This window comes from Erpetoichthys calabaricus, chromosome 4 (assembly GCF_900747795.2).
Source record: "Erpetoichthys calabaricus chromosome 4, fErpCal1.3, whole genome shotgun sequence".
In the NCBI taxonomy this organism is placed as follows: Eukaryota; Metazoa; Chordata; class Cladistia; order Polypteriformes; family Polypteridae; genus Erpetoichthys; species Erpetoichthys calabaricus.
In genome coordinates this window covers 170,363,763-170,391,641 of record NC_041397.2, presented here as the reverse complement: position 1 = coordinate 170,391,641, position 27,879 = coordinate 170,363,763, and the positions used below count along the sequence as shown (strand labels likewise).

The 27,879-nt window shown below is 39.4% G+C and overlaps 1 protein-coding gene across 9 annotated transcripts in view; it reads left to right on the top strand.

The window, feature by feature from the left end:
- LOC114650360 (target of Nesh-SH3) overlaps positions 1-27,879 on the top strand; it is a 254,882-nt gene that overhangs the window by 53,814 nt on the left and 173,189 nt on the right. For all 9 annotated transcript variants that reach the window (XM_051926064.1, XM_051926063.1, XM_028799939.2 and 6 more), the window contains exons 2-3: positions 9,865-10,044; positions 23,104-23,172. In XM_051926064.1, the coding sequence (XP_051782024.1) occupies positions 9,865-10,044; positions 23,104-23,172 (249 nt within the window). The remainder of the gene's footprint in view (positions 1-9,864; positions 10,045-23,103; positions 23,173-27,879) is intronic.

The window sequence follows — 27,879 nt, the reverse complement described above, 5'->3', positions numbered from 1 at the left end:
CTCGTATGATTAGATCCATCTAGACTAATCTAATACACGGCTGCGTTTGAAAAACCGACCTATCCCGGATGAGTGTCACCGGCATTAACTTATCCAAGATGAGGCACCTGATCTCGGATGATTTAAGCGACGTACGAAAAATACCCCCCTGCTCCGAGCAGGTTTGAGGATTAGGATGTGTTGCTATGACAACATTTCCAGCAAGAGTTTTGAAAAACCGACAGATCCAGGATCAGGCCAAATCATCAACAATTACATCCGGCTAAACGACTAATCTACGTACGAAAAATACCTGGGGGTATTCACTGTTTATTTTTCTAATTGTACCACCTCCGGAAGTTTAAAAATTTTGAAGTACATACAGAAACTGTTTCGGGGACCAATGTAAGGGGTTAGGGTTTGCTTTTTTTTAGGCCATTTTGTTGACCCAGATGTGCTGAAACACACAAGCTTATTAAAGGGTATCATCCATAGTGGGAAGTGCCGGTAGGTACCAGTACACATGCATTGACTACCGTTTAAGATATAGTTATCATTGCTTGTGTAAAAGCCCACTTCAACCTCTGGTTACCTGTACGTTTATTTAAAAGCAAGCCAATTTAGAGACAATCTTTATATATTATATATATAGATAGATAGATAGATAGATAGATATAGATATGTGTATATGTAATCTTTCAGAAAAAAATACTCACCTTTAAAAAAAATATCAAATTAAGCAAAGGATTTTTTTTTCCTCGCAAACATTTCAGCTTACTGATAGTCTGTTCATAAGAGTTGCATATTGACACTTGTTATCACTGATTTATGAAAGCAAGCTATCAGTTACTGTAATGCTTTTTTGTACTCTTTTATGACCGATAATACTGAGCATCATATTTGATGGCAAATTACATATTTAAGTTACAATTAAAATCATTTGCAAATAAACATTTTTCTGGTAGTTTAAATTTCCTGTTGTTGTCTTTTTGTGACCATTATCTGTCTGCAGCTTCCCACTCTGCCCCCAAAGTGTTAACAAAGGCTGGTGAAGGTAGCTTGTTAAACTATGCCCTTTACTGTATCTAATAAATTTCTGGCAAAATAACATTTGTGAAATGCAAAATATGAAACAGATTAAGGGAAGATTTAACACAGATGGCAAAAATATGGTATTAAGAATCAGTACTGCATAGAACCAGTGACCTAGTAACATGACAAAACACAGCACACTGGGGGAAATTGTGGAAGTGAGTGGATGACATTAAGTCACATCTTGATTCCATTTTAGAAAGGGAGATGAGAAGCATTGAACATTTTGAGAAAGTTACTTAGATTGTTTAGAATCTTAGTTAAAAAAACTGCATGCATTCAGGTTAGTTTTCAATTTTAAAGCACAAAGAACTTGGATTTGAATTTTAGATTGAACAATTAACTATATAGAACTAAAATGTTCTTCCTGCGTCTGTGTGTTTCATTTGTTTACTTTGGTGTATTGATGCTATTTCAGACATGTGCATGGCACATTACCTGGTGAATCTAAATTGATGAAATACTGTATAGGTGGACAGGACATTGCTTGCCAGATTTTGAAATATATTGTAAACTAGCAAAATACCTGCGCTTCGCAGCGGAGAAGTAGTGTGTTAAAGAGGTTATGTAAACATGTATATAAATATACATATATACATATATATACATATCTACATATACACATATCTACATACATATACACATCCACATATATATATATATATATATACACATATCAACATATATATACACATACATAAACACACACATACACATATATACATACATACATAGTGCGTTGTAACACGGGCTGTGATTGTTACATGGGAGGGAGACGACAAATCACAGCTTCCCGCTTTCTAATCGGGCCTGTGATTGGTGCTTTGACGGATGCCCAGATCCCACAGTATGTCCCCTTATGAGAGGCGTTCGGCAAGTGTAATTGATTAGCGGTGCTGCAAGTTTAGCTTTACACCTGTTTTTAAGGCTTATTGACTGAAAAAACTTAGGGCTTTGCTACAGGATACACCCTCCACAAGTTAAGGAAGTAAAAATAAAGGTATATATTTCTGTTTTATTTAAAGCTTTTAAGTTTGTATGTGGGCAGTATGGTGGTGCAGTGAAAGGTGCCAGTTAGGAGACCCGGGTTCGCTTCCCTGCGTGGAGTTTGAATGTTCTCCCCGTGTCTGTCTGGGTTTCCTCCGGGTACTCCGGTTTCCTCCCACAGTCCAAAGACATGCAGGTTAGGTGCATTGGCGATTCTAAATTGTCCCTGGTGTGTGGGTGTGTGTGGGTGTGTGCGCCGTGGGATGGGCTGGCACCTTGCCCGGGGTTTGTTTCCTGCCTTGTGCCCTGTGTTGGCAGGGATTGGCTCATGTATTTAGGATATAGCGGGTTGGATAATGCATAGCCCCATTTGCCCGTTTTCGTTTTTTTCATTCTTCAGTAATATTTCAGCAAACCCGGAGCTTGTCAGTTCAAATCCTGGTACTGACATCACTGTGTGACCCTGAGGAAGTCACTTCACCTGCCTGTGCTGCAAAAAACCAAAGTAATGTAACAAATTGTACCTTAGATGTTGCAAGTTGCTGGAATAAAGGCATAAGTCAAATAGATAAATATGTATTATACACATAGGAACTATTCATTTATTTTCAGTTAAGTCATCTGCAGCAAACCTTTATAAATGAGGGTTTCTCCTTTTTAGATAGTGCAAACTGTTTCTTCTTCATTGAGGTTTTCTCTTGGAGAGCTTTTTTCATTTCATTGAAAATTAAAGCAGCAGCTGCCAAAATATGTAGCTTTCTTATTAATTTTTCAACATTGTGTAAAATAACTATAAAGTAACATAAAAGGTTTAAATACTCGTTATCCTTTTACACTAAAATATTACTAAAGAGATACAAAAAAAGTAAAATGCATATGTTGTTTTTCTTTAAGGAGATTAAATATTACTGAAGAAAAAAAAAAACCTAAAACAGCCAAATGGGGCTATGCATACGAACTTAAAAGGTTTAAATAAAACAGAAATATATACCTTTTATTTTTACTTCCTTAACTTGTGGAGGGTGTATCTTGTAGCAAAGCCCTAAGTTTTTTCATGAAAGCCCGTTTCAGTCAATAAGTCTTAAAAAGAGGTGTAAAGATATTGACAATAAGCTATGGAAACCCACCAAGACATGCAATCGTTTAAATCAAGGCGCGAGTCGAAAAACACCATCCCATAATATTAGTTAACGATTAACACATTTCTATATGTATTGTAAGCATACAATACAACTGATAATATGTTGCGCTTATTTATCTGATGTACCGACATTTTTGCGCGTTTAACGGCTGAAATCTAACGTGGTTTGTGCCCTTCAGAATGAAAACAGTTTGTATTTAACTTTTTAATAAAAGGCGAGCTTTTAAGTCTGAGAAATGACTCCGTAAATGCACACATTTAATTCTTTATCACTTCAAACAACTGAACTATCCAGAACATTTCAGGCATACATCCAGCATTCAAACTATGTATAAAAAGCACAACTGTTAAAGGAATTCAGCATTTCTTAATTGAAAATGTTCCTTTAATCCTCAACATGTCTCAATGAGTCATTCTGGTGGTTTTACTTGACATTTTGATATTCTGGTTAATTGTGTTTGCAGTTGAGATGTTCTTTCCTGATTTATACTTGTTTTCTCGTTAATATTTGTTTCGGTGGTGTTAGTGTTCTGATTAGAGATTATTGGTCCTTTGATGTCTTGACGGTTTCTTCTTAGAACAGCTCCTATTACGCAATTCCGTCAGATACTGGTCTATTGTTTCTCCGCTTTTCTGGAAACATGTAAAAAAACTTGTGCCGCTCAAACGTCACATTGCGCTTTGGGTTGCAATTTCGAATTTTTCAACTATTTTGTTCAATTTCATATTGTCTCCATCTTCTTCAAACTGAAAATTGTTCTACACCTCTAGCGCCTTTTCGCCAATTACATGTAGAAGCATAGACGCTTTCATTTTTTCACTTTTCCTATCTGCTTCAATCGCAGCAAGATACAACTCGAATCTCTGTTTAAATCTTTTCCAATTTTCAGCTACATTTCCCTTTAACTGGAGATTTGGTGGGGGCTGTAATCCTAACATTTTTTTTCTCTTTTGCTAGAACGTCTTAGCTCTTTCTGATCACGTTTTCGGGTTACTCACAGACACGCGACTCGTTCAAAAGCTGAACCTCTTCTTCAGATTCCTCTTCCAATCCGCCACTTCTGACACCATGTAGTGATCTTGTTAGGTTCGTAGTTTAATCAATACACAGGATTGAAAGATATAATAACTTTTTAATAGACAGACTTTAGAGACATTTACTGTACAAGTTACTAATCGTTCTTTAGTTCACGTCCATTCTCCTACTTGCATCGGCATTCACAGGCATTACTAATCATTCTGTAAGTATCCCTTAATAGACCTTACTAATCAACTATCATTACAAAATCCAACGTGGTTTGTGCCCTTCAGAATGAAAACAGTTAGCATTTACCTTTTTAATAAAAGGCGAGCTTTTAAGCCTGAGAAATCACCCCGTAAATGCTATCATTTAATTGCACATGTGGTAATATGTATGCTTACATGGTATTAAAAGACACTCAAAAATTAACGTCATTTACCTTTGTTCCCGCGTTTGAGAAAAGGCGAGCTTTTAAGCCTGAGAAATCACCCCGTAAATGCACACGTTTAATTGCACATTTGTTAATATGTATGCTTACACAGTATTAAAAGACACTCAAAAATTAACGTCATTTACCTTCGTTTCCGCGTTTCACTCGTGCTGTAAATCTCTTCCTTGTTTTTAGTTCAAGTGATTACGTAGGAGGCGTGATGACGCGATACGTGACTCCGCCTCCTCCATTACAGTATATGGACAAAAAACAGGTTCCAGTTATGACCATTACACGTAGAATTTCGAAATGAAACCTGCCTAATTTTTGTAAGTAAGCTGTAAGGAATGAGCCTGCCAAATTTCAGCCTTCTACCTACACGGGAAGTTGGAGAATTAGTGATGAGTCAGTCAGTGAGGGCTTTGCCTTTTATTAGTATAGATAGAAGATTTTTTATAAATTATAAGAGCTTCCAGCTAATAAGATGAATATGTCTTCCAGTCTGTCTGTCCAAGTGGTAACCAACAGACACCACATCTGTTCAATCATTAATTAATGAAACAGCTGTTATCTTAAGTAAAAAAACAAAGCAAACATGTTTAAGAGAGAAGTATTTATTAAGTGGAATTATATACTATAGTAAATGATACAGATCATAAAATAAATACACAGTGGCAAAAATAAGACATAACATTCTCAAAGTCAACCACCCATCCTGAAAGCAGTGTGCTCAACGTAGGGACGGTGGCAAAAATAAGACATAACATTCTCAAAGTCAACCACCCATCCTGAAAGCAGTGTGCTCAATGTAGGAACAGTCCTGACAAGCTTAATGCAAGACCCACTCACACACACCCACACTTACATTCGGCTAGTTTTATATATATATATATATATATATATATATATATATATATATATATATATATATATATATATATATATATATATATGTATTCTTATGCAATCAATGAATTGATGCTGGAACTTAAACACTGCTTAAATGTAAACATACATGCACTTATAGGTTTTAATCATTTTTACAGGTCTGTTTTTACTGCAGTGTATCAGCTAGACATTTGTAATTCTTGATATGTAATAATAAAATACGGATTACTATTTTAATTATGTAGCAATTGTTTCTTACTAAAACTTATGCTGTATGACACACAGCAACAAATAATAAACACAGTACAACACTTTTAAAAAGCCTATTGTTTACTAAACAGCAATTTCAAATTCATCTTTATCTTTTCTTTTCCAACTAAAAGTGTAAACTGCTGCATTTTAAACAAGCTTACTGTCCAAATACAAGAAGCATCCATTTTAATTTAAAGGATAAAATAAAAAGGTCTGAATTCCTTAAAGTAGCTTTTATTGCCATTTCTCTAATTGCACGACGACTTCGCCAGTACCTTATTTTAGCTTATTACTCCACTTTCTTTAACGTAAAGGTTAATATTCCAATCGCGTCTTGCTCACTGATTAAACAAGTCTCCACTCACTGCTCTTTGTTTACACTGCAGGAAGTTTGCTGCAAAAAAAAAGGCTCATTCTGGCTCAACTACCATAATACCTTGCATAAAGCTGTACTGCAACTAAATTACCATATAGCTTAGAAAAGCAGGGGCTAAAAAAATCACTTTTTGTGATCTGCCTTTTTACCGATCACCAGTCCAGTCTTTTTTAGTGAAAATCGGCTGATTTAGACAGACGGCCAATTGATCTGAGCATCCCTATAAACAAATCATTCATGTCTTTGGGGATGTGGGAGAAAACATTGAGTAACCAGACGTGGACATGCATACTCCACTCAAACAGTGTTCAGGTACATGGGTCAAGCCCAGAATGCTGAATCTGTGAGGTAGGAGTGCTACAACATCTCTAAAAATGTTTGTTTTCAAATAGATAGAGAGATAGATAGATACTTTATTAATCCCAAAGGGAAATTCACATACTCCAGCATCAGCATATTGATAAAAAACAATATTAAATTAAAGAGTGATAAAAATGCAGATATAACAGACAATAACTTTGTATAATGTTAATGTCCCCCCACCCCCGAGTGGAATTGAAGAGTAGCATGTGTGGGGGAGGAATGATCTCCTCAGTCTGTCAGTGGAGCAGGACAGTGACAGCAGTCTGTCGCTGAAGCTGCTCCTTTGTCTGGAGATGATACTGTTTAGTGGATACAGTGGATTCTCCATGATTGACAGGAGCCTGCTCAGCTCCCGTCACTCTGCCACGGATGTCAAACTGTCCAGCTCCATGCTTACAATAGAGCCTGCCTTCCTCACCAGTTTGTCCAGGCGTGAGGCGTCCCTCTTCTTTATGCTGCCTCCACAGCACACCACCGTGTAGAAGAGGCCGCGCGCAACAACCATCTGATAGAACATCTGCAGCATCTTATTGCAGATGTTGAAAGATGCCAGCCTTCTAAGGAAGTATAGTCGGCTCTGTCCTCCCTTGCACAGAGCATCAGTATCGGCAGTCCAGTCCAATTTATCATCCAACTGCATTCCCAGGTATTTATAGGTCTGCACCCTATGCACACAGTCACCTCTGATGATCACGGGGTCCATGAGGGGCCTGATCCTCCTAAAATCCACCACCAGCTCCTTGGTTTTGCTGGTGTTCAGTTGTAGGTGGTTTGAGTTGCACCATTTAACAAAATGAGTTGTATTAAAGTTGTTGTATTGGAAGTCCGATGTGTATTGGCTGAACAGGACCGGAGAAAGTACAGTCCCCTGTGTTGCTGACCACAATGTCAGACCTGCAGTTCCCGAGACGCACATACTGAGGTCTGTCTGTAAGATAGTCCACGATCCATGCCTCCAGGTATGAATCTACTCCCATCTCTGTCAGCTTGTCCCTAAGGAGCAGAGGTTGGATGGTGTTGTAGGCGCTAGAGAAGTCCAGAAACATAATTCTTACAGAACCACTGCCTCTGTCCAAGTGGGAGAGGGATCGGTGTAGCATATAATTGATGGCATCCTCCGCTCCCACCTGTTCCTGGTATGCAAACTGCAGAAGGTCGAGGGCGTGGCGGACCTGTGGCCTCAGGTGGTGAAGCAGCAGCCACTCCATGGTCTTCATCACATGTGACGTCAGAGCGACAGGCCAGAAGTCATTCAGCTCACTAGGACGTGATACCTTTGGGACTGGGATGATGCAAGATGTTTTCCAAAGCCTCAGGACTCTTACCTGTTCCAGGCTCAGGTTGAAGATGCTCTGTAGAGGACTCCCCAGCTCCAACACACAGGCCTTCAGTAGTCGTGGCGATACTCCATCTGGACCCACTGCTTTTCTGGCATGAAGTCTCCTCAGCTCTCTGCTTACCTGGGCTGCTGTAATTGTGGGTGGGAGGAAACTCTGTCCTATGCTGGTATCAGCAGAAGGATGGGTGGAGGGTGCAGTACTCCGAGGTGAGAGTGGGTTAGGGTGGTCAAACCTGTCAAAGAAATTGTTCATCTGGTTTGCTCTCTCCACGTTTCTATCGATGGTGGCACCCCGCTTCGAGCTGCCGCCAATGATGATCTTCATCCCATCCCACACTTCCTTCATGCTGTTATTCTGTAACTTCTGCTCCAGCTTTCTTCTGTACTGCTTGTTCGCCGCCCTGAGCTGGATTCGGAGTTCCTTCTGCATGCGCTTCAGCTCATTCTGATCACCGCCTTTAAAAGCCCTTTTCTTCTGGTTCAAAAGGCCCTTGATGTCACTTGTAATCCATAGCTTGTTGTTAGCATAGCAGCGTACTGTTCTTACTGGAACTACAAATGTCCATACAGAAGGTGATGTTGTCAGTAGTGCAGTCAACAACCTCCTCAATGTTCTCACTATATGATCCCTGCAGGATATCCCAGTCCGTGGTTCCTAAGCAGTCTCTCAGAGCCTGCTCTGCCTCAGGGGACCACTTCCTGAATGAGCGTGTGGTTGTAGGTAGCTCCCTCACCATAAAATTAAATAATAGTTTTTACTAACAGCTAAATAGGAGATAGGTTAGAGCGAAAATAGTGTCCTTCCAAGACTGTTTAAACCCCATAAGTCACAATAATAATAATTTAAAAACACATATTTAAAATATTTGTTAAACCAATTATTGTCTATGTCTGTTAAAGGAAGTTTGATTTTGTTTGTAATATTTTACTAGATACTGCATTGTTCAGTGTGTCATGCTATTCTTAATAAGGATGAAATTCAAAAAAGAAAACTGTTTTATAACATTAAGAAACTGGCTTTTATGGTCAAGAAAATATTTGTGGGTAAACAATACTTGTCACATAAAGTTAACTGGGCATTTTAGTAAATCAAAAGATTAGTTATGTTTAATGATTCTGAGTAACTACTACAAAATGTTGTTTCAATGTAGTGAATGTAAAACCATGTATTGTAATGTCACAAAACTGGTGTTTATAGTAAAACTGCTTCTTTTCTGTATTCCTATCTTATTCCTTCAAGATCAGTGTTTTTATTCATCCAGCCAGATTAAAAAAAAAAACGTGTCCAATACATTTAATGAAACACTATACATATAAATATATATAGTATACATATATACATACACTATAAAAAACATTCAGTAAGTTATTAAGAGCAGTTAATAAGTAATTTCATACATGAATAAATTATTTTAAATTCACATATAACTGCAAAATACAAGAGATATTGATTCTAACATAACTAAATGTACTAGCTTTTGTAAGGTACACGCAATTGGGGTAATTGCTTTTAACTGTTTCCAAGTGTATACCTTGTGTTCATATGTTGTTAATGTTAAGTACTGCATTTACAATTTGCAGTGTTTGATCTGTCTAATGCCAGTTTACGAGAAGCTGAAGCCTGTCCTGACAACATCCTAGTCAGAGTCCATTTTGTCTATTCAGTGACAGCCTCAGGATATGTGACAGAACAATTAAATTTACCACTTAAAGTAGTGTGCAAATTTTTTAGATATAGGAAGCAGTCAAAGTAGCTAGAGAAAACGTGTGGTATCATGCAGGAAAATGTGCAAACTACATATAGACATTGACAATGCCTGGAGTCAAATCTGGCTCCTCAAAGCTATGAAATAGTTGTGCCACCATACTATCTGATTCCCTCACTTAGTTAATGACAAAAGCTTAAGAAGTGTTTGTTAAAAACCTAAATGAGGTTTTTCTAATGTTTGAAAAAAAATCTATATATGTATTTACTGTGTTTTTTTTCTTTCCTCAGACAAAAGATACAATCTGAAGGTGCACATTAATGCCACTCAAGATACAATCACTCTTAAGTTTATTAAACCAAGCCCTGACACAAAACTTGAAGGGTTTATCTTAGGATATGGAAGCAGTATATTTGCCAAGCAGTTCATTGCCTTGCCGGAAAATGGAGAGCCTTACATAACTGAAGTTGGTAAGATATATAGTAACTTAATGATTGCCCTTAATTATTGCATAGCATTTATCTTGCATGTAAGATATCTTGAATATTGATTTAATACATTTTTTTCTTAATGATTTTAAAAAAATAGGGTGGGTTTGCCTACAGCTTAATGGGGGTGAGGGGGGGTCTCAGTTTTTTAAGTATTCAAATGTGAAACAAAGTAGCCTCAAAGGTGTTTTAAACTACCTTCTTAGACTGATTCTCTGCCTCCCAGTAACTTGTGAGCATTAGTTTGCAGCAAATTCAGTGATATTGTTTATTGTTTTGTTTATCACTTAAAATTATTAAGCCTTTGAAATTTCATGGCTGCCTTAACATATGTGAAACATATGTCTGAATATTTCTGTATGCTATAATATAATTTGATAGCATGTATTTCTTATTAAACATTGGTGATAATGAGTTTCCTGCTGCTTTTGATATCTAAGCAGAACATGTCAAATTGGGTAGGTATGATTTAATATTCAACTCTTTCAAACATTATCAGGCTTTATTTAAAGAGACATAATCAGTTTTACTGCTGTATGTGATTTAAATTTGCCATCAATCCAAGAAAGAAAGAAAAACCAGACAAGTATGTATAACTATAAATCATACAGGCAAAGCATCACTGTATATACAGTAGTTAACCTCCTATACAAGCATGAGGTAATAGTAACTGTCAGATTTTAATGTTACAGATTTCTTATAATGTCTTAGACAAAAGACTTTTATTGTAAGAATACATTATATATTTGAAAAAGTCTTTACCTACCTTGCCCATTTAATTAATCTGAAATGCTGCACTGCTGCTGCATCAAAAACTGTCTTGCTGTTATAAAATCTGGATTTGGCATTTATTACAACTGCTTGATCTAATAAAATGTCTCAATTTGCTGCTCCCCAGTAGGGGAAACGATCCTCACTTAATATTTTAATGCAAAATAAAGTTTTTTTTTAATCAGAAATGGAGATTCTGTTAATATTTTAGCATAAGAGCCAAAATGCAATTAATCCCTGCCTGTTAGTCACAGTAGGTAAGCATTCCAAAGACTAACATTGTTCTTTGAAATTGTCAAGTAAGAGTACAGAGATTAACGGTTGTTTGTCTGTTGTTGATTAATTTATATTGTTGATTAATTTATGTTGAGGGTTTAAATCAAATTATGCTATCAGTTTTATGACTATTTAAATTTGGTTTAAATATTTAAATTTCTTGCTGCAGTACATCATCTGATATAACCTTATGACTTTAAAACATGTTGTTAATTTAAATAGACACCTATATGGGCTGTATATTTATATACATCATATTGTTTCATATGTGGATGCAAAACAGATGCCTTCAAGGAAAATGAAGCATGCTAAACTTGCACACTTGAAGTAAAAGGATAATTACTTTTACTGTAAACTGTTTTATGCTTTGCTGTAATATGAAAGCAGCATATCAACAATGAACTTACACATACAAAAATAACATTCCACTTGCAAGGTTGGATGTCAGTATTCACCTTTATCGTCAGTGGAAATTGCATAAAAGGTATGTACAAAGATTGAAGAAGACATCTTACTAATTAAGTCTGTTGATACCAAAAGCTTTAATAAGCAGCCATATGGAAAAACATTTTAAAATGGAGATTTTGGAGCAGAAACTACATCTAGTCACACACATCAAGCTTACATTCACTGACTTTTGAATTGTGCATAGATATGTGAAGAATAATAGATAAAAACAATGGAGCTACAAAAAGAAAATTTCCATTTAGATACAGTATATAGCAGACATCCTTGCTGAGAAACTAACTACTACGTTGTAGACCTCAATGATGTCTTGCCGTGAGTTCTGCAAAATCTTGGAAATGTTCAGGAACTTCACCAAACTCAGTGAAATGTATTCCAGTCAATGGGAAGGAGGACCTGAACTAATTTTGAATAGATTATAAAAGTGCAATGGCCATTTAAGTGTCTCTGAGGGCTAAGGAAGCATCTGCCAACTTTGTGTGATACATTATTATGACTAAAATTTTACCTGAGCTATGAGGCTGCAGTTCTAACCACTGCCACTGACCTTAAATGACAAAAGACATAGACGGAAAGATAAACGCAAAGTAAGAAATGGCCATTACCTAGCAATAAGTAACAAAATGTGTGTTGTTTTTTATTGTGCTTAAAGAGTTCCAATCTTCAGGGCACTCATTAGCTAAGCCACGAGACAGTGGTGTGGGACTAGTTCATTCCAATGTTCAGAGTCCTAGATCAATGGACCTGAAGCACCTTTTTGTTTCCGATCTATTTGTGCAGATTCTTTTTTCTTCAATTAAGAAGATAGAAACTCTTTTTAAATAGTAATAAATCTTTTGTTTTACTTCACAGGGTCTCATGTGTTTTCATGACTTGGGGAGGGAAGGGATCCATTAAGGTTTGTTTTAACTTGTTCAGCATATGAAATTAGCCATGCAGTGAATCTGCACACAGAGATCAAAGTATTCATAATATTCTCATTAAGGTCAGCTAATGTACCCATCCATCCATCCATTTTCCAATCCGCTGAATCCGAACACAGGGTCACGGGGGTCTGCTGGAGCCAATCCCAGCCAACACAGGGCACAAGGCAGGGAACCAATCCCGGGCAGGGTGCCAACCCACCGCAGGACACACACAAACACACCCATACACCAAGCACGCACTAGGGCCAATTTAGGATTGCCAATCCACCTCATCTGAAAATACTGCCTATAGAAATCAGATTACTGCTTGCTTCTCCTCTTTATTGCAAATGAACAGTGGAACATCCATGTTTACTCCTAGAAAGCAACAACAGAACTGACTGATCAAAGTCAAGACTTTACCACTGCGACCACAGACACACCATATTTCCCCATGTGGGCTGGGAAAGCTGTACAGCCAAGCCAAAAAAAAATTATCACTAAAATGCAGATAATTATTGACTTAACCTTGTATTTTGTGTGTGTTTATTTTTTATTGAGGGCAAATATGAAGAAATAATTCCATTATATTTTGACTTATGGAAAAAAGCAACTAAACTGGCATCAGCAGTGGATGCTCAGGTGACTGTCTTGTAGGAAGATACAGGAGGATACTCTAGAAATCCAGACAACTATAAGGGAATATAAGGGAATAACTAAGTCAGCAAAGGTTAATGTTGAATTACAGTGAGCACTATTTTCTCCAAAAAGTTCATATTGCTTAATTATGTACTGGAAAAGTAGTATTACCAATATTATCATTATTACAGTAATTTTTGAAATGGTGGTGTTATTTGTTTTCCGCTCAATGTTTTTTTCTATAGTGAAGGCAGTAGAGACTCACAGATTTAACAAGAAAATGTATTTTTAGATTTGAGTTGGATTTCAAAACTCAGTCAGTAGTTATACATTAAGTCAAAGACCTTAACTGCACAATTTACAGAGTTTTATAGGTGAGCCTCCTAGGAAAGGTTTGGTATTAAGTGCTTGACCAGTATGGTCAATAAAAATATTGGTATGTGGTACAAATTTCCACTGTGTTTAAGTAGCAGTTCTCATAGGAAAACATGAATGAAAAGGAATGTATTGAGTGCAAGATGTTCTCATAACATGTTTTGATTTAACAGGTAAATAGGTTAAATAACAGTTACTAATTAACATCCACTGCAAATATTGTAATGGTCCTTAGAAAAAAGTTTAACAACCCTGAAAACAGGCTTGCACCTTAACTTAGTGCTTAATATTATCAGTACGATCATGACTCTATAAGCATGTAAAGCTAAAACCATTTGATAACTCACTTCACCTCTATCTTTCTCTGTCTTAGCCCTTCTGAAAGTAGGAGATACGTCAAATTCTTAATTTTTTCTTTTACACCAATGACAGAGTGTAATGAAGGAAGAAGACAGTTTGAATGGTTTATAGTGTGTTTTATATACTAGAAAAGCAAACACCATATTACTCTCACTGCACCACTCAGAGTATTTTTATTACTGTATCTGAGTGCGGAATCACAACAGCAGCTGATCGGAAAGAGAATTATCGGTATACAGTTTCAAGCACACACTACCTCAGCCACGGCAAAACACATCAAAACCTTTCCTGTATGGACCTCGCGTTTCAGAAACAGTTTCATCCCAAGAACTATAAACGCACTCAATCAGTCCATCAAGTGCTCCTTGTAGAACTGTTTGTACTTATAAGTACAATTACCCCACTGTAAACTTGCACTACAGTTATAATATTGCACAACCTGCACCACTTTATAAAGCGCGTATGATGACAATATCATTTTTAAGATGATATGCAGCAAAATATGTTGCTTATAGTATACAGATAAAACTTTAACTTCATTTAAATAGTCTGTATTGTTAATAATTAAACATGTGAGGACACGGTGCCTCAGCGCTAGCTAGTTCACGGATAGCTCCTACCTTGCGCTGTATTATTGCTGGTGCTGACGCGACACTGGAAGGATAGACGGATAGAATAATTAAACATGTACTATGAAGATATTTCAATGTTCCTTAAAAGTTTTGAAGAATCGGCGTTCTAAGCTTACAGATGGCTTAACGTCTGTTACAGAGCTGATTGTGTGGCAATTGGGTATCTGGAGAAAGAAAAGTAAGGACAGGAATTGGAGGTTAGTACGTTTGAAAGAGACAGTACTTCTGTAATAAATTATTTCATCGAAGGTCGCACATGGCGCAGCAAGCCTCTTGAGTGAGATATGAACAATCACTGCGCCACCGTGTTCCCATGTTTAATAACATGCTTTCATTCCTATCATCATGAAAAAGATATCACGTATACATCTCAGTATTTTAATTATTCAGAGAGCTGTAATATCACGAATGTAATGGATTCTGTGTCCTGTCGGAGAAAGAGAACGAATGGAAGCACGTAGTGATTCACACACATAGAGCACATAGAAGATCAAACACAGAACAAAGCATTTAACATGCTACTTGAGAAACTAGTAAAATAAACGATTTTAAGATGAAGTTTATGATGTTCTACTTTAATGACAAAATAAACTATGTGATTAAAGTGGAAATTTCGAGATTAAAGTTGACATTTCGTGCTTTTTTCCCACTGTGTGCCTATTTTTTTTTCTCTGTACCCTAATAAGCTTTCATATGACACTCAGACGGTCCACTACGAGTAGCCTTTTCACGCCGACTTTGATATGTCACAACTTTTTTATTTCGGGCACTGTGCGAATTTGTGAACTTAAGCTTTTGAGTTTCTCCGACACTATGTCACTCGATCAACTTTCTTTTGTTGATTATACCACTGTTTAAACCAACAAATAGTATGTTTTTCCTTTGCCTCCACTTGGTATTCACTGAAATTCTTATATTTTCCCCCGTGCTTTTCCCATTGTCTTTTCACAGAAGGCTATTTATATCAATTTGCATATTCAAAGAGGCATAATTCTGGGAGGAGTTTGGGCGGGACAGAAAGCGCGTGCGTTACTTTTCACGCTGATCAGGATTTATGTAGTAAAAGAACGTGAAAGTTTGTGTACGCACAGATTCCTGCATCTGGATTTTTCTGTGCGTACGCACATTCCCGCTTTTGTGCTTACGCCATGTTATAGTGTGAGTTCTACGCACAGCATTATACATGAGGCCCCTGGTTGCTACCATGTGCCAGATTAAAGTTTGTGATGTCAGCTGTGCACCTCCAGCTTGTTCAAAGTCATGGATACTTTAAAATGTTTAAAGGAATGTGTAAGTAATAGAATTTAAGGCTAAGACATTTGCATTGAATTAAGGGACTTTTAGTTTGGATTAGCATTAAGTCTTAAGTGCATGATTATTTGACATACTGGTTTTAATCCTTCATTTTGTTTAACTACAGCAGTTTTTGCTTTTTTTATCTGCTTTTCTTTTTACAAGAAATATTACTGCCTTATCAAAGTTTAAGACCAAATTACTGTCTTTGAGAAAATGAATATTATTCAAGCTGAGCAGCAGACTACCTAGAATCAAATAAATTGAACTCAGCTGTGATTTCTAATGTTTATGAAACAGCAGGGTTACAAGGTTAGCAATAAGAATTTTAAAATAGAAAATAGAGATTGAAACATCATTTGAAGGCTCCTAATAACAGTAGAATTTAAGCTCTGCTGAATTCAATTAACATTTAGAAGTTTGTTGTTTTTTATTGTGGTGGCATTGGTCATTCCTGTCTAAGATGGAGGCACAATGTAAAGATGTTTCATTAAGGTCTACATTGTTACATTTCAGCTCCCCAATATCGCCCTCTGGTGGTCCCCAAATGACATGACAGGGTTGAGTTTCTGTACTTCCTTTCCCATGCAACCCTGCAGGTGTCCTATTTGGATTTAGCCCTAAGGAACACTGCCCCTTGTCATGTTTGGGATTGACCTTCTCCTGGTAAGCTAATTCTCTCAGTTCTTCCATTATGACCTCCTAGCTGGGTATGAAATTTACCAGCTGGGTATGAAACCTTCTGTTATACCAGCCAGAATGCCTGATCTGCCTTCTGAGCACCAACAATATGTATATATACTTTATTTGCCCGTCCAAACTTATTTAAAATACTGAACAGATAAAATTATTATTTCAAATTCTATATGATAATGGCTGCTACACACAAATATACACATGTGTGTTAGTGGGTAAGTACATCATTTAACTCCATTTAATTCTATAATTTGTCCAGAAAATGTCCCAGTCCCTTGATTAAAGTAGTTTGCAAAATACATTTTTAACTGCTTGACAAACCAAATGAACCAAAATAAAGACATTCAAGTTGTAAAGTAGCAGAAATACAACAAAAATCTATGTGTGCCTGGTCCTTTCTGAAAAAATTTCAATAGAATTTTTTTTTGTGGTGTTTGCTGCCACAGTAATCATGTTTGTAATAAAACAGTAATATTGATTGTAGATATTGAACCTCTGTTTACATGGTTTTGGACCTTTGTTAACAGCAGATCATAAATCAGTACGTTGTTTAGAAAAGTGTTGGCTGTCTGCTAAACTGATCATTTTTGTTTATTTGTTTATTTGACACGGGTTTTGAAAAATGGCAAGGAACATTTTTTTGTAGTGACAAGCTGGCATTCAGTCATGATGACAGCTCTCTCTAAGTACACCTGTGAACATTTAGAATAATATTTAGAATAATGACTAAATGCCACTCCTTTAACCGCCACCTTATCATGGTGGAGGGGTTTGCGTGTCCCAATGATCCTAGGAGCTCTGTTGTCCGGGGCTTTATGCCCCTGGTAGGGCCACCCAAGGCAAACTGGTCCTAGGTGAGGGATGAGACAAAGAGCGGTTAAACAAAACCTCCTATGATGAAAAACAATTTTGGACGGCGTTTTCCCTTGCCCGGACGCGGGTCACCGGGGCCCCACTCTGGAGCCAGGCCTGGAGGTGGGGCTCAATGGCGAGCGCCTGTTGGCCGGGCCTGCACCCATGGGGCTCGGCCGGGCACAGCCCGAAGAGGCAACGTGGGGCCCCCTTCCCATGGGCTCACCACCTATGGGAGGGGCCAAAGAGGTCGGGTGCAGTGGTCCGATCCTCGGCTACAGAAGCTGGCTCTTGGGATGTGGAATGTCACCTCTCTGAAGGGGAAGGAGCCTGAGCTAGTGAGCGAAGTTGAGAGGTTCCGGCTAGATATAGTCGGACTCACCTCGACGCACAGCTTGGACTCTGGAACCAATCTCCTTGAGAGGGGCTGGACTCTGTACCACTCTGGAGTTGCCCTCGGTGAGAGGCGCCGAGCGGGTGTGGGTATACTTATTGCCCCCCGACTTGGAGCCTGTACATTGGGGTTTACCCCGGTGGACGAGAGGGTAGCCTCCCTTCGCCTTCGGGTGGGGGGACGGGTCCTAACTGTTGTTTGTGCGTATGGACCGAACAGCAGTTCAGAGTACCCACCCTTTTTGGAGTCCCTGGAGGGGGTGCTAGAGGGCATACCTTCTGGGGACTCCCTCGTTCTGCTGGGAGACTTCAATGCTCACGTGGGCAATGACAGTGAGACCTGGAAGGGCGTGATTGGGAGGAATGGCCCCCCCGATCTGAATCCGAGCGGTGTTTTGTTATTGGACTTCTGTGCTCGTCACGGATTGTCCATAACGAACACCATGTTCAAGCATAGGGGTGTTCATATGTGCACTTGGCACCAGGACACCCTAGGCCTCAGTTCAATGATTGACTTTGTGGTCGTGTCGTCGGACTTGCGGCCACATGTCTTGGACACTCGGGTGAAGAGAGGGGCGGAGCTGTCAACTGATCACCACCTGGTGGTGAGTTGGCTTCGATGGTGGGGGAGGATGCCGGTCAGGCGTGGTAGGCCCAAACGTGTTGTGAGGGTCTGCTGGGAATGTCTGGCAGAGCCCCCTGTCAGAAGTAGCTTCAACTCCCACCTCCGGCAGAACTTCGACCACATCCCGAAGGAGGTGGGGGACATTGAGTCCAAATGGGCCATGTTCCGTGCCTCTATTGTTGAGGCAGCTGACCGGAGCTGTGGCTGTAAGGTGGTCGGTGCCTGTCGTGGCGGCAATCCCCGAACCCGTTGGTGGACACCGGCGGTGAAGGATGCCGTCAAGCTGAAGAAGGAGTCCTACAGGACCCTTTTGTCCTGAGGGACCCTGGAGGCAGCTGATAGGTACCGGCAGGACAAGCGGGACGCGGCTTTGGTGGTTGCTGAGGCAAAAACTCGGGCGTGGGAGGTAGTTTGGGGAGGCCATGGAGAACGACTTTCGGACGGCTTCGAGGAGATTCTGGTCCACCATCCGGCGTCTCAGGAAGGGGAAGCAGTGCAGTGTCAACACTGTATATGGTGGGGATGGTGCGCTGCTGACCTCGACTCGGGACGTTGTGGGTCGGTGGGGGGAGTACTTCGAAGACCTCCTCAATCCCATTAACATGCCTTCCAATGAGGAAGCAGAGCCTGGGGACTCAGAGGTGGGCTCCCCCATCTCTGGGACTGAGGTCACTGAGGTAGTCAAAAAACTCCTTGGTGGCAGGGCCCCGGGGGTGGCTGAGATATGCCCGGAGTTCCTCAAGGCTCTGGAAGTTGTAGGACTGTCTTGGTGGACACGCCTCTGCAACATCGCATGGACATCAGGGACAGTGCCTCTGGATTGGCAGACCGGGGTAGTAGTTCCCCTCTTTAAGAAGGGGGATCGGAGGGTGTGTTCCAACTACAGAGGGATCACACTCCTCAGCCTCCCTGGAAAAGTCTATTCAGGGGTCCTGGAGAGGAGGGTCCGTCGGATAGTCGAGCCTCGGATTCAGGAGGAACAGTGTGGTTTTCGTCCTGGTCCCGGAACAGTGGACCAGCTCTATACCCTTAGCAGGGTCCTGGAGGGTGCATGGGAGTTTGCCCAACCAGTCTACATGTGTTTTGTGGACTTGGAAAAGGCATTTGACCGTGTCCCTCGGGGAATCCTGTGGGGGGTACTCCGAGAGTATGGGGTACCGGCCCCCCTGATAAGGGCTGTTCGGTCCCTGTACGATTGGTGCCAGAGCTTGGTCCGCATTGCCGGCAGTAAGTCGAACCCGTTTCCAGTGAGAGTTGGACTCCGCCAGGGCTGCCCTTTGTCACCGATTCTGTTCACAACTTTTATGGACAGAATTTCTAGGCGCAGCCCGGGCGTTGAGGGGGTCCGGTTTGGTGGGCTCAGGATTGGGTCACTGCTTTTTGCAGATGATGTTGTCCTGTTTGCTTCATCAGGCCGTGATCTTCAGCTCTCTCTGGATCGGTTCGCAGCCGAGTGTGAAGCGGCTGGGATGAGAATCAGCACCTCCAAATCCGAGACCATGGTCCTCAGCCGGAAAAGGGTGGAGTGCCCTCTCAGGGTTGGTGGCGAGATCCTGCCCCAAGTGGAGGAGTTCAAGTATCTCGGGGTCTTGTTCACGAGTGAGGGAAGAATGGAGCGTGAGATCGACAGGCGGATCGGTGCAGCATCTGCAGTAATGCGGGCGCTGCATCGGTCTGTCGTGGTGAAAAAGGAGCTGAGCCGCAAGGCAAAGCTCTCAATTTACCAGTCGATCTATGTTCCTACCCTCACCTATGGTCATGAGCTATGGGTAGTGACTGAAAGAACGAGATCGCGAATACAAGCGGCTGAAATGAGTTTCCTCCGCAGGGTGTCTGGGCTTTCCCTTAAAGATAGGGTGAGAAGCTCAGTCATCCGGGAGGGGCTCAGAGTAGAGCCGCTGCTCCTCCGCATCGAGAGGAGTCAGATGAGGTGGCTCGGGCATCTGATCAGGATGCCTCCTGGATGCCTCCCTGGTGAGGTGTTCCGGGCACGTCTAACCGGGAGGAGGCCCCGAGGAAGACCCAGGACACGTTGTAGGGACTATGTCTCTCGACTGGCCTGGGAACGCCTTGGGATTCTCCCGGAAGAGCTAGAAGAAGTGACCGGGGAGAGGGAAGTCTGAGCATCTCTGCTCAAGCTGCTGCCCCCGCGACCCGACCTCGGATAAGCGGGAGACAATGGATGGATGGATGGATGACTAAATGGTACTTCATGTAGTCGGTTTCATCAGTGAATTAGTGAAAACATCTAGGTTTCATAGGAAGTTTAAAAATCACAGAACATTTATATAATATGGACAGTAAATAAAGCCAGAACAGACAAGGTTTTCATTTTCTAAAAATGCAAGCCTTGCTGTTTCCCAATATAATATTCTAAGAGCTGAGAAAGTTCAATTTTCCTTAAATGATGGAAGCAAATGCACTGAATAGAAAAAAATGACAACATAAATCATTAATATATCACTTGCCTACTGTTGTATCCATCTGGATCATTTTTCTTTTTTTCCTTTAATATTTCTTCGCTTTTGTACAGCGAGCCATAATATCAATTTAAGTTTGTCCAAAATATGTTTGTGTGTCAAGAAAAAATGAGAGTATATGGTGGTCATGTTTTGCAAAGCAAAGATTTTGTTTTCCTTTTAAATAAAAATGAAAACTTTGAAACCAGTATACTTCCGCTAAAAGCACTGCAAGAACATTAACTGAAAACACAAATGATTAATATACCTGTGTGTTAAAATAAATCTTTTAGAATTTGTCTGGATTAACCAATAACATTTTGACTCAGCTGTGGTGTACCACTTTGCTTTGAGTTCCAACAGACTGTAAATAATATCTTGGTTACACTCGAGTATTTTTTTTCTGAAAGTTGTTCATTACTTGTAAGCAAAATAAATTTAAAGGCTGCATTACATATAATGTGCATGCCGTTTTTAAAAGGCAAGCAAAGCCAATCTTGAAGACATGAAAATATATTCACCTGTTCCAAATTCAAATGCTTGTTAAGCTGCAGCAAATATTCCATATGAATTAACCACAAAAACACTTAACAGCATACAGTATATCAGTCCTTGTCTTAATATTATTGGATTCGTTTCGTAGGAATCTTAAATGCTTATAGAAGTATTTTACAGTGTTACAGAGGAGTGTCACTGGATCATTTACATACTGTACATGTAAAATCAATCCAAACTTTTTTTCACCCATTTTTATACCTGCATTTTCCTGTTCAGGAATTTGGTTATGTCAGGTAAAATTTTTTGTCATGTGTACATAGTACAATTAAAGTCTTACTTTCATATGTCCTTGGAAAGGATGGGAAAAAGTAGGCAAATAAATAAAAGGTATACTTAGTGTGCAGCCTGTTTACAGAATAATTATAAGCAGACATGTTAAGTAATGCCATCTGAGGCAAGACACATTTTTGCCTTCCACAGCACCCCACTATTTATCCTTACTAGACATGAGAGGATACACTTAATCCACATACATTTTGTGGTAAAGACATTTCAATATAGTACCCCAATGATGTAGTGCATCCTTGGAATATCGTACAAAATAATATGCCTAAATAATACACATTTTATGGAAACATTAAAATTATTAGCTTAAAACAGTAACATGCACCAAACAGAAATTAAGAAGTGTAAAAATGTTTAATTCCTTAGCACACTTAAAAAAACTGCTTCCCGCCTTCACAGCACAGCTCTTCAATAAGTAATCCCAGGGTCTTTTCTTCTTTGCACCTTTACACACCGCCAGTCATACTCTTGCAAGCAGCTCTTACAAAACCTCTCCCTTAAGCAATCCCGTGTTCACCTCACCCATGTGCCAGCCCTGTATACAAGTACAGTATTAAATATTTATACACACTGTTTGTTATGTTACAATATTTGTTCTTATGATTGACTGCTCGGCAACCTTTCAATTTGTGGATAGAGAGTATGTCTGAGTGTACTGATGGGAGTGCCAATGGTCCTGTACTGTAATCCAGGGGGAAGGAGTGAGAAAAGTGAATGAACAGTATGGCTGAGATTTATAATTATCCTGTTATTCTAAGTGAGTGAGTGTTGTATTTGTCCTGAAGAAAAGGCATCTCTGTACAAAAGATATTCTGTACTACCTCACCATCCTCTGCAGTTCTTTTTAATCTTGAGTTGAGCAGTTGGTATGCCAGGATGTGATGCAGCAAGTGAGGATGGACTCCACTGTGTACCCATATATATTTGCAAGAACAGATGCAGAAATGCAAACTTTTCTCAGATATCTGAGGATGCAGAGGAGCTGATGAACCTTTTTGACAAGAGCCAAAATACTGTATGTTGTGCTCATTTCAATTCATCATGATAGTCACTCCAAGAAATTTAAACTTGCTTACATGTTTCAACATTAGTGTATGAGTAGCTAGCTCCTTAATTTAGTTGACATTAATGATGAAGTTATTGTCCTAGCACCACCATGGGCTATTATTTACTGGCCTATTTATGTTTTTCTCCTGCATAAATAAAAATAGATTAGCATGTAATGGAAACCTTTCTAATATGCAAAACTCTATTTTGGACACAGAACTGATCAAAATTAGAGAGGTTACCTTAAGAACATTCATCTATGACATTTCCTCGGCCAATATAATCAGATCTCAGGGGCTTGAGAGTCAAAGCACAGCAAACCAAAAAAATATCAATATTTATTTAATAATTCTTTTAAGTATTTTTATCTTTTTTTGTTTTGCTAATGACTGTTTTTCTTTTCTTTTTAGTTGCAGAACCAAAGTACTTGATTGCAGTGCAACCCATTCCACCCAATGATATGAAGAAACACTGCACAGGTAAAGTATTAGCTTGCATGCAGTGCTGAAATAGACGGTTGTTAGTCACAGTATTCTGATGTATGCAAAATGCTTTTGATCTTTTTTTTTAACCAAAAGAACTACACAAATTGCAGTACATTAGCAGAATTTTAGCCTTCAGAAGTCAAAACTGCAAAAATGTACTCTAATGTAGGCTAAGTTAAAGTTCTTTCTGTATGAAACCATTGCCCTTATATGCCAACAGTTCTCAGAAGTACAATCATGCTATATCAGTTTTAACATACAGTATGTACTTGATATTATTACCAATAATAAGGGCTGGGAATCAATTAAAAAAATAATTAATCGAATCATTGTATGTAATTAATCGTGATTTAATCGCATCTAACATTAAAACATGTAATCATAAAATAAGTACTTATATCATGAAGTAAATACACACTGAATCACAAAAAAAATGTAGAATCAACATAAAGGAATTAAAAAAAAACTTTAATGGCATAGCTTAAAATTAAACAATGACCTTGGGGGTATTTTCCGTACGTCGCTTAAATCATCCGAGATCAGATGCCTCATCTTGGATGAGTTAATGCCGGTGACACTCATCCGGGATAGGTCGGTTTTTCAAACGCAGCCGTGTATTAGATTAGTTTAGCTGGATCTAATCATACGAGATGAATGCGCGTGCCCGCACTGATTGAAAAGCCCATATATATTGAGTCTAGAAAACATGATCAGCAAGTCTTTGATAGGCTATAACAAAATGACGAAAGAACGGGCGCATTTTTTTTTTCACACACGCGGCGCAAGACCTTTTATTCGAAGGACATGAAGAATTTCAAGATTTAATATGCACAAGGGGTAACACTGCAAAAGCATCCCAGACCAGAAAAGACGGCTGGCAAAAAGTGGCCGTCAAATTAAACGCTAAGTAGTGTGCATTGTACTTACTGAATGCAGCGTTTCATTTCCTATGTGTCAGATTAATTATTATTTAATATGTCATAATTCCAGATCAAACGTGAGCACAAGGAAAACATGGGAACAGGTTAAAGTGAAGTACAAGAATATACTTCAAACTGGTACATATTGGTATATAACTATTTAAAGAATTGTTGACATAAAGAATCATATATAATATAAAAAACATTAATTTTAAAGCTAATAAGGAGGCAGACAAGCAAAAAACAGGTGGAGGTCCACGAGGTCCAGACCTAATCCCTGCAGAAGAGTTGGCTCTCCAGCAAAATGCCCATCACCCTGTTTCTGAGGGCATTCCAGGGGGAAGCTCCTCCTCAGAACCAGTGGCAGGATGCAATGGTCACTTCATTTCAGGTAAAGGATGGTCATTGCATATATTTGTCCTAAATGTGTGCCATAGGTATGTTCCATATAGCCCTCTTTTTTGTTGGGTCAGTTGCAGGGAATGTCATATCCCTTGAACCCGTGTCTGACCAACGAGACATTGACGAAGGTCAAATATTTGATGAAGACACTGTGTCTGATTATTCATCAGGAGGAGAGATACATTTTCCAAATAATGTTTGATCAAACTCCACTCTGATCAGTCCCATGTGCCCCAATCACATTTGGAAATCCTGGTAATGAGAATGTTTGGCTGATTGTGGGATTCTTTATGGAACTGTGGGTGTTTTAGCCTGTGTATTACCTACCTGCAATGGCATGAAACGCCTCTTCTATTGTCTGCACACGCAGGTGTCCAGGAAACACTATGAAAACCCGAAGGAAATATTTCAGAGCCAAACAGACTTTACGAATTGCCTGGCAAACTGCACTTTTAGTTAGATTTTCCGCATTGCCTACAGTATATAAAAAAGTGCCGCTTGCAAAAAACCTCAAAGCAATGCATACTGTCTGTGTGGTAAGGTGCTAATAAATCTTTGAGATACAATATTCCCCCTTGGCTAAAGCGGTATCTTTCGTACAGAATTTCCTCCGGGAGCAATAAAGGATCTTGTCGAACGCGCAAAACCCTCTCTATATGAAATTCTCTTCGTATAATTTGTGCACCAATATCATTGGTCGCTCATTCATGAACGCCGAAGCCATGACTGGATGACTTCCACGCACCGTCACTGATCACGTGTGTAAACTAATCCTTGTTTACGTAGAACAAACCTGCTCCGAGCAGGTTTGAGGATTAGGATGTGTTGCTATGACAACACTTCCAGCAAGAGTTTCGAAAAACCGACAGATCCAGGATCAGGCCAAATCATCAACAATTACATCCGGCTAAACGAGTAATCCACATACGAAAAATACCCCCCTTAAATCTAAACTTTTAGCAGAATAATACTTGAACAAGTACAACCTGAAATTGAATGGCTTCCTAAAAAGTACGTTGAAAAGAAGGCAAAAAGAAAACAAGTCCAATTTATTATATACTAGACATTAAGCCCATTACAATAACGGGCGCTAGAACAGTAGTGCATAAACATTAGTATTTTGCAAGAAGCCTAAAGTAAAATAATAATAAAAATAAAATAGAAACGTATATGACAATACAGTAAGTATAATTAATATTACATATTATCCTGTCCTCTGTGGTTGTTGATTGATGTGTTGTGCCTATTTGAAGATCTCCTATCCTGCCTCTCTTTATTTGAGCTTGCTGTGGCGTCTCTCCAGTAAGTACTGTGCAGTTCCCCAGCAAGTATTTTAATCTGTGCTGGCGTGCAGCTGATTATTGTATGTGTGGTGTCTCCCCAGCAACAGATTTTATGTGCGCGAAAATAAATCTACTTTTAAAAGTCATCCTATTGTAATATCCTGAAAATTCATATATTTAGGAAAACCCCTTCAACGACTGACACTTTACACTTTACCGGGCCAAGCTTCTTAATCGCAAATCTGACATCCTCAGAGTGAACACTTGCACAACAACAAACACTAATCCCACATCTTTGGGGAAGCTGGTCTCCACGTCTCAGTACCCGATTGGATTTTTCGTGCCTTATGTTTAAGGTGTTACCTCAATTACCGAAAGCTGATTGGATCGGCCACACAATATTTTGTAGGTCCCGCCCTCTCTGTCTTGTGTGACGCGTCAGGCGGCCTTTGAAGCATCTGCTAGAGGCTGGTGACTCTGCAACTCATTCCGCCCTTCCCTGTACTTCCGCCTTGTCCGTAATATGCGTTTAAATTTCTGTCACAACAGTGGGCAATCAGCAGACTCTCCCCAGGAACTGATGTAATGTGTGGCGTGCAGCTGATAATCGTGGCTGTGGCATCTCTCCAGCAAGTACTGGTACTGTGCAGTTCCCCAACAAGTATTTTAATCTGTGCTGGCGTGCAGCTGATTATTGTATGTGTGGTGTCTCCCCAGCAATGGATTTTATGCACACGGCCGCGAGTACCCAATCAGCACTCTCCCCAGCAATGATGTCCTTTATTAAAGACTGCCCGTGCATGCGCACTTCACCAGAAGACACACACACATGGACACATGGATGCACACAGTGATTTTATTAAAGAGGATCTTGTGTTAATTTCTGATTGACATAGTATATAAAACACAGACATGTCAAAGTAAAACTAAATGATCTAAATGACTTTGCATTTTCAATGCACTGCTAAAGACTGATTTAATTGAAAGTATAAGCATCTCATAAATGGACATACATTAAAATTGCGTTAAAACTGTGCAAATACCATCCTCAGTTGTTCATCATCATCAAAGACTTGATAATTATGCTCTACACAAGAGTTTTTCAACTGGTATGCTGTGGAAATAATACTGTAGTGTCACTGGGTCCTGATCTGAGAGAAACACTCTCCTCAGGTGGGCGAGACCTGTCTGAGATTGACGGGAATACCTGGAGAAGCCAAAATAAAAACAGCTCTGTGATCACTGTTTTTCATACAGGAGACATGTCAGGGGTCCAGCTGCCAGGTTGTGTGTTTGCCAATGACTTTCGCAGAGCTGAGGAACAGTAGACATACAAGTGAGCACTAAGTGCTGTGTCTGCAAGCACCATTCTCCAAACTGATTTTTTGACAGCGTCTCCAGTAGTCAAGACTCTTTGACATTTAATATTTTCCTAGTTGGTAGAATCGTGGTGTGCCTTAGAATCTTTTGGGTTATAAAAAGTGTGCCACCACAGAAAAAAGGTTGAAGACACTACTGTACACCTTTTATTCTGGCATGCAAAAAGTACTCTGTAGCAGCTATCTTGCCTAAAAACTGACACCGTGCATTACTTGGGTGGTTATGTTGCATTCTTTGCAAAAATTAGTGTAGATACTACAGACTGTAATAATTAGTAGAGATAATCATTTCACTTCTATTTCATAGAATTTTGTCATTAAGTTAGGGCAGTCAGCACTGCAAGCTACCTGATAGACTGGCGAGTTAAATACAGAGGTACTAAAGATTTATTTTGATTTTAGTGACATTCAAAGATAACTTTACACTTAGGCAGTATGACATTGATTCAATCTTCTATAACCCTGCCCCTTTCCTCTGACTCCCCTGCGTCTATGTTGGTAGGTGATCGCCTAGCTGCCTTTCCTGGATGTGGCAATATTTTTTAATGCTATAAACTGGCCACATTAACACGTTAATTTTACCAGGCCTACCAATAATACCTACTCCTGAATCGAATATGATTCTCTACTTTTTAGTATGCCATATTATTCTAACAGTTAATAAGTTCAGCCAAGAAGCTTGTGGGAGTGATGCTATGATTGCTTGTCTGTATGCTG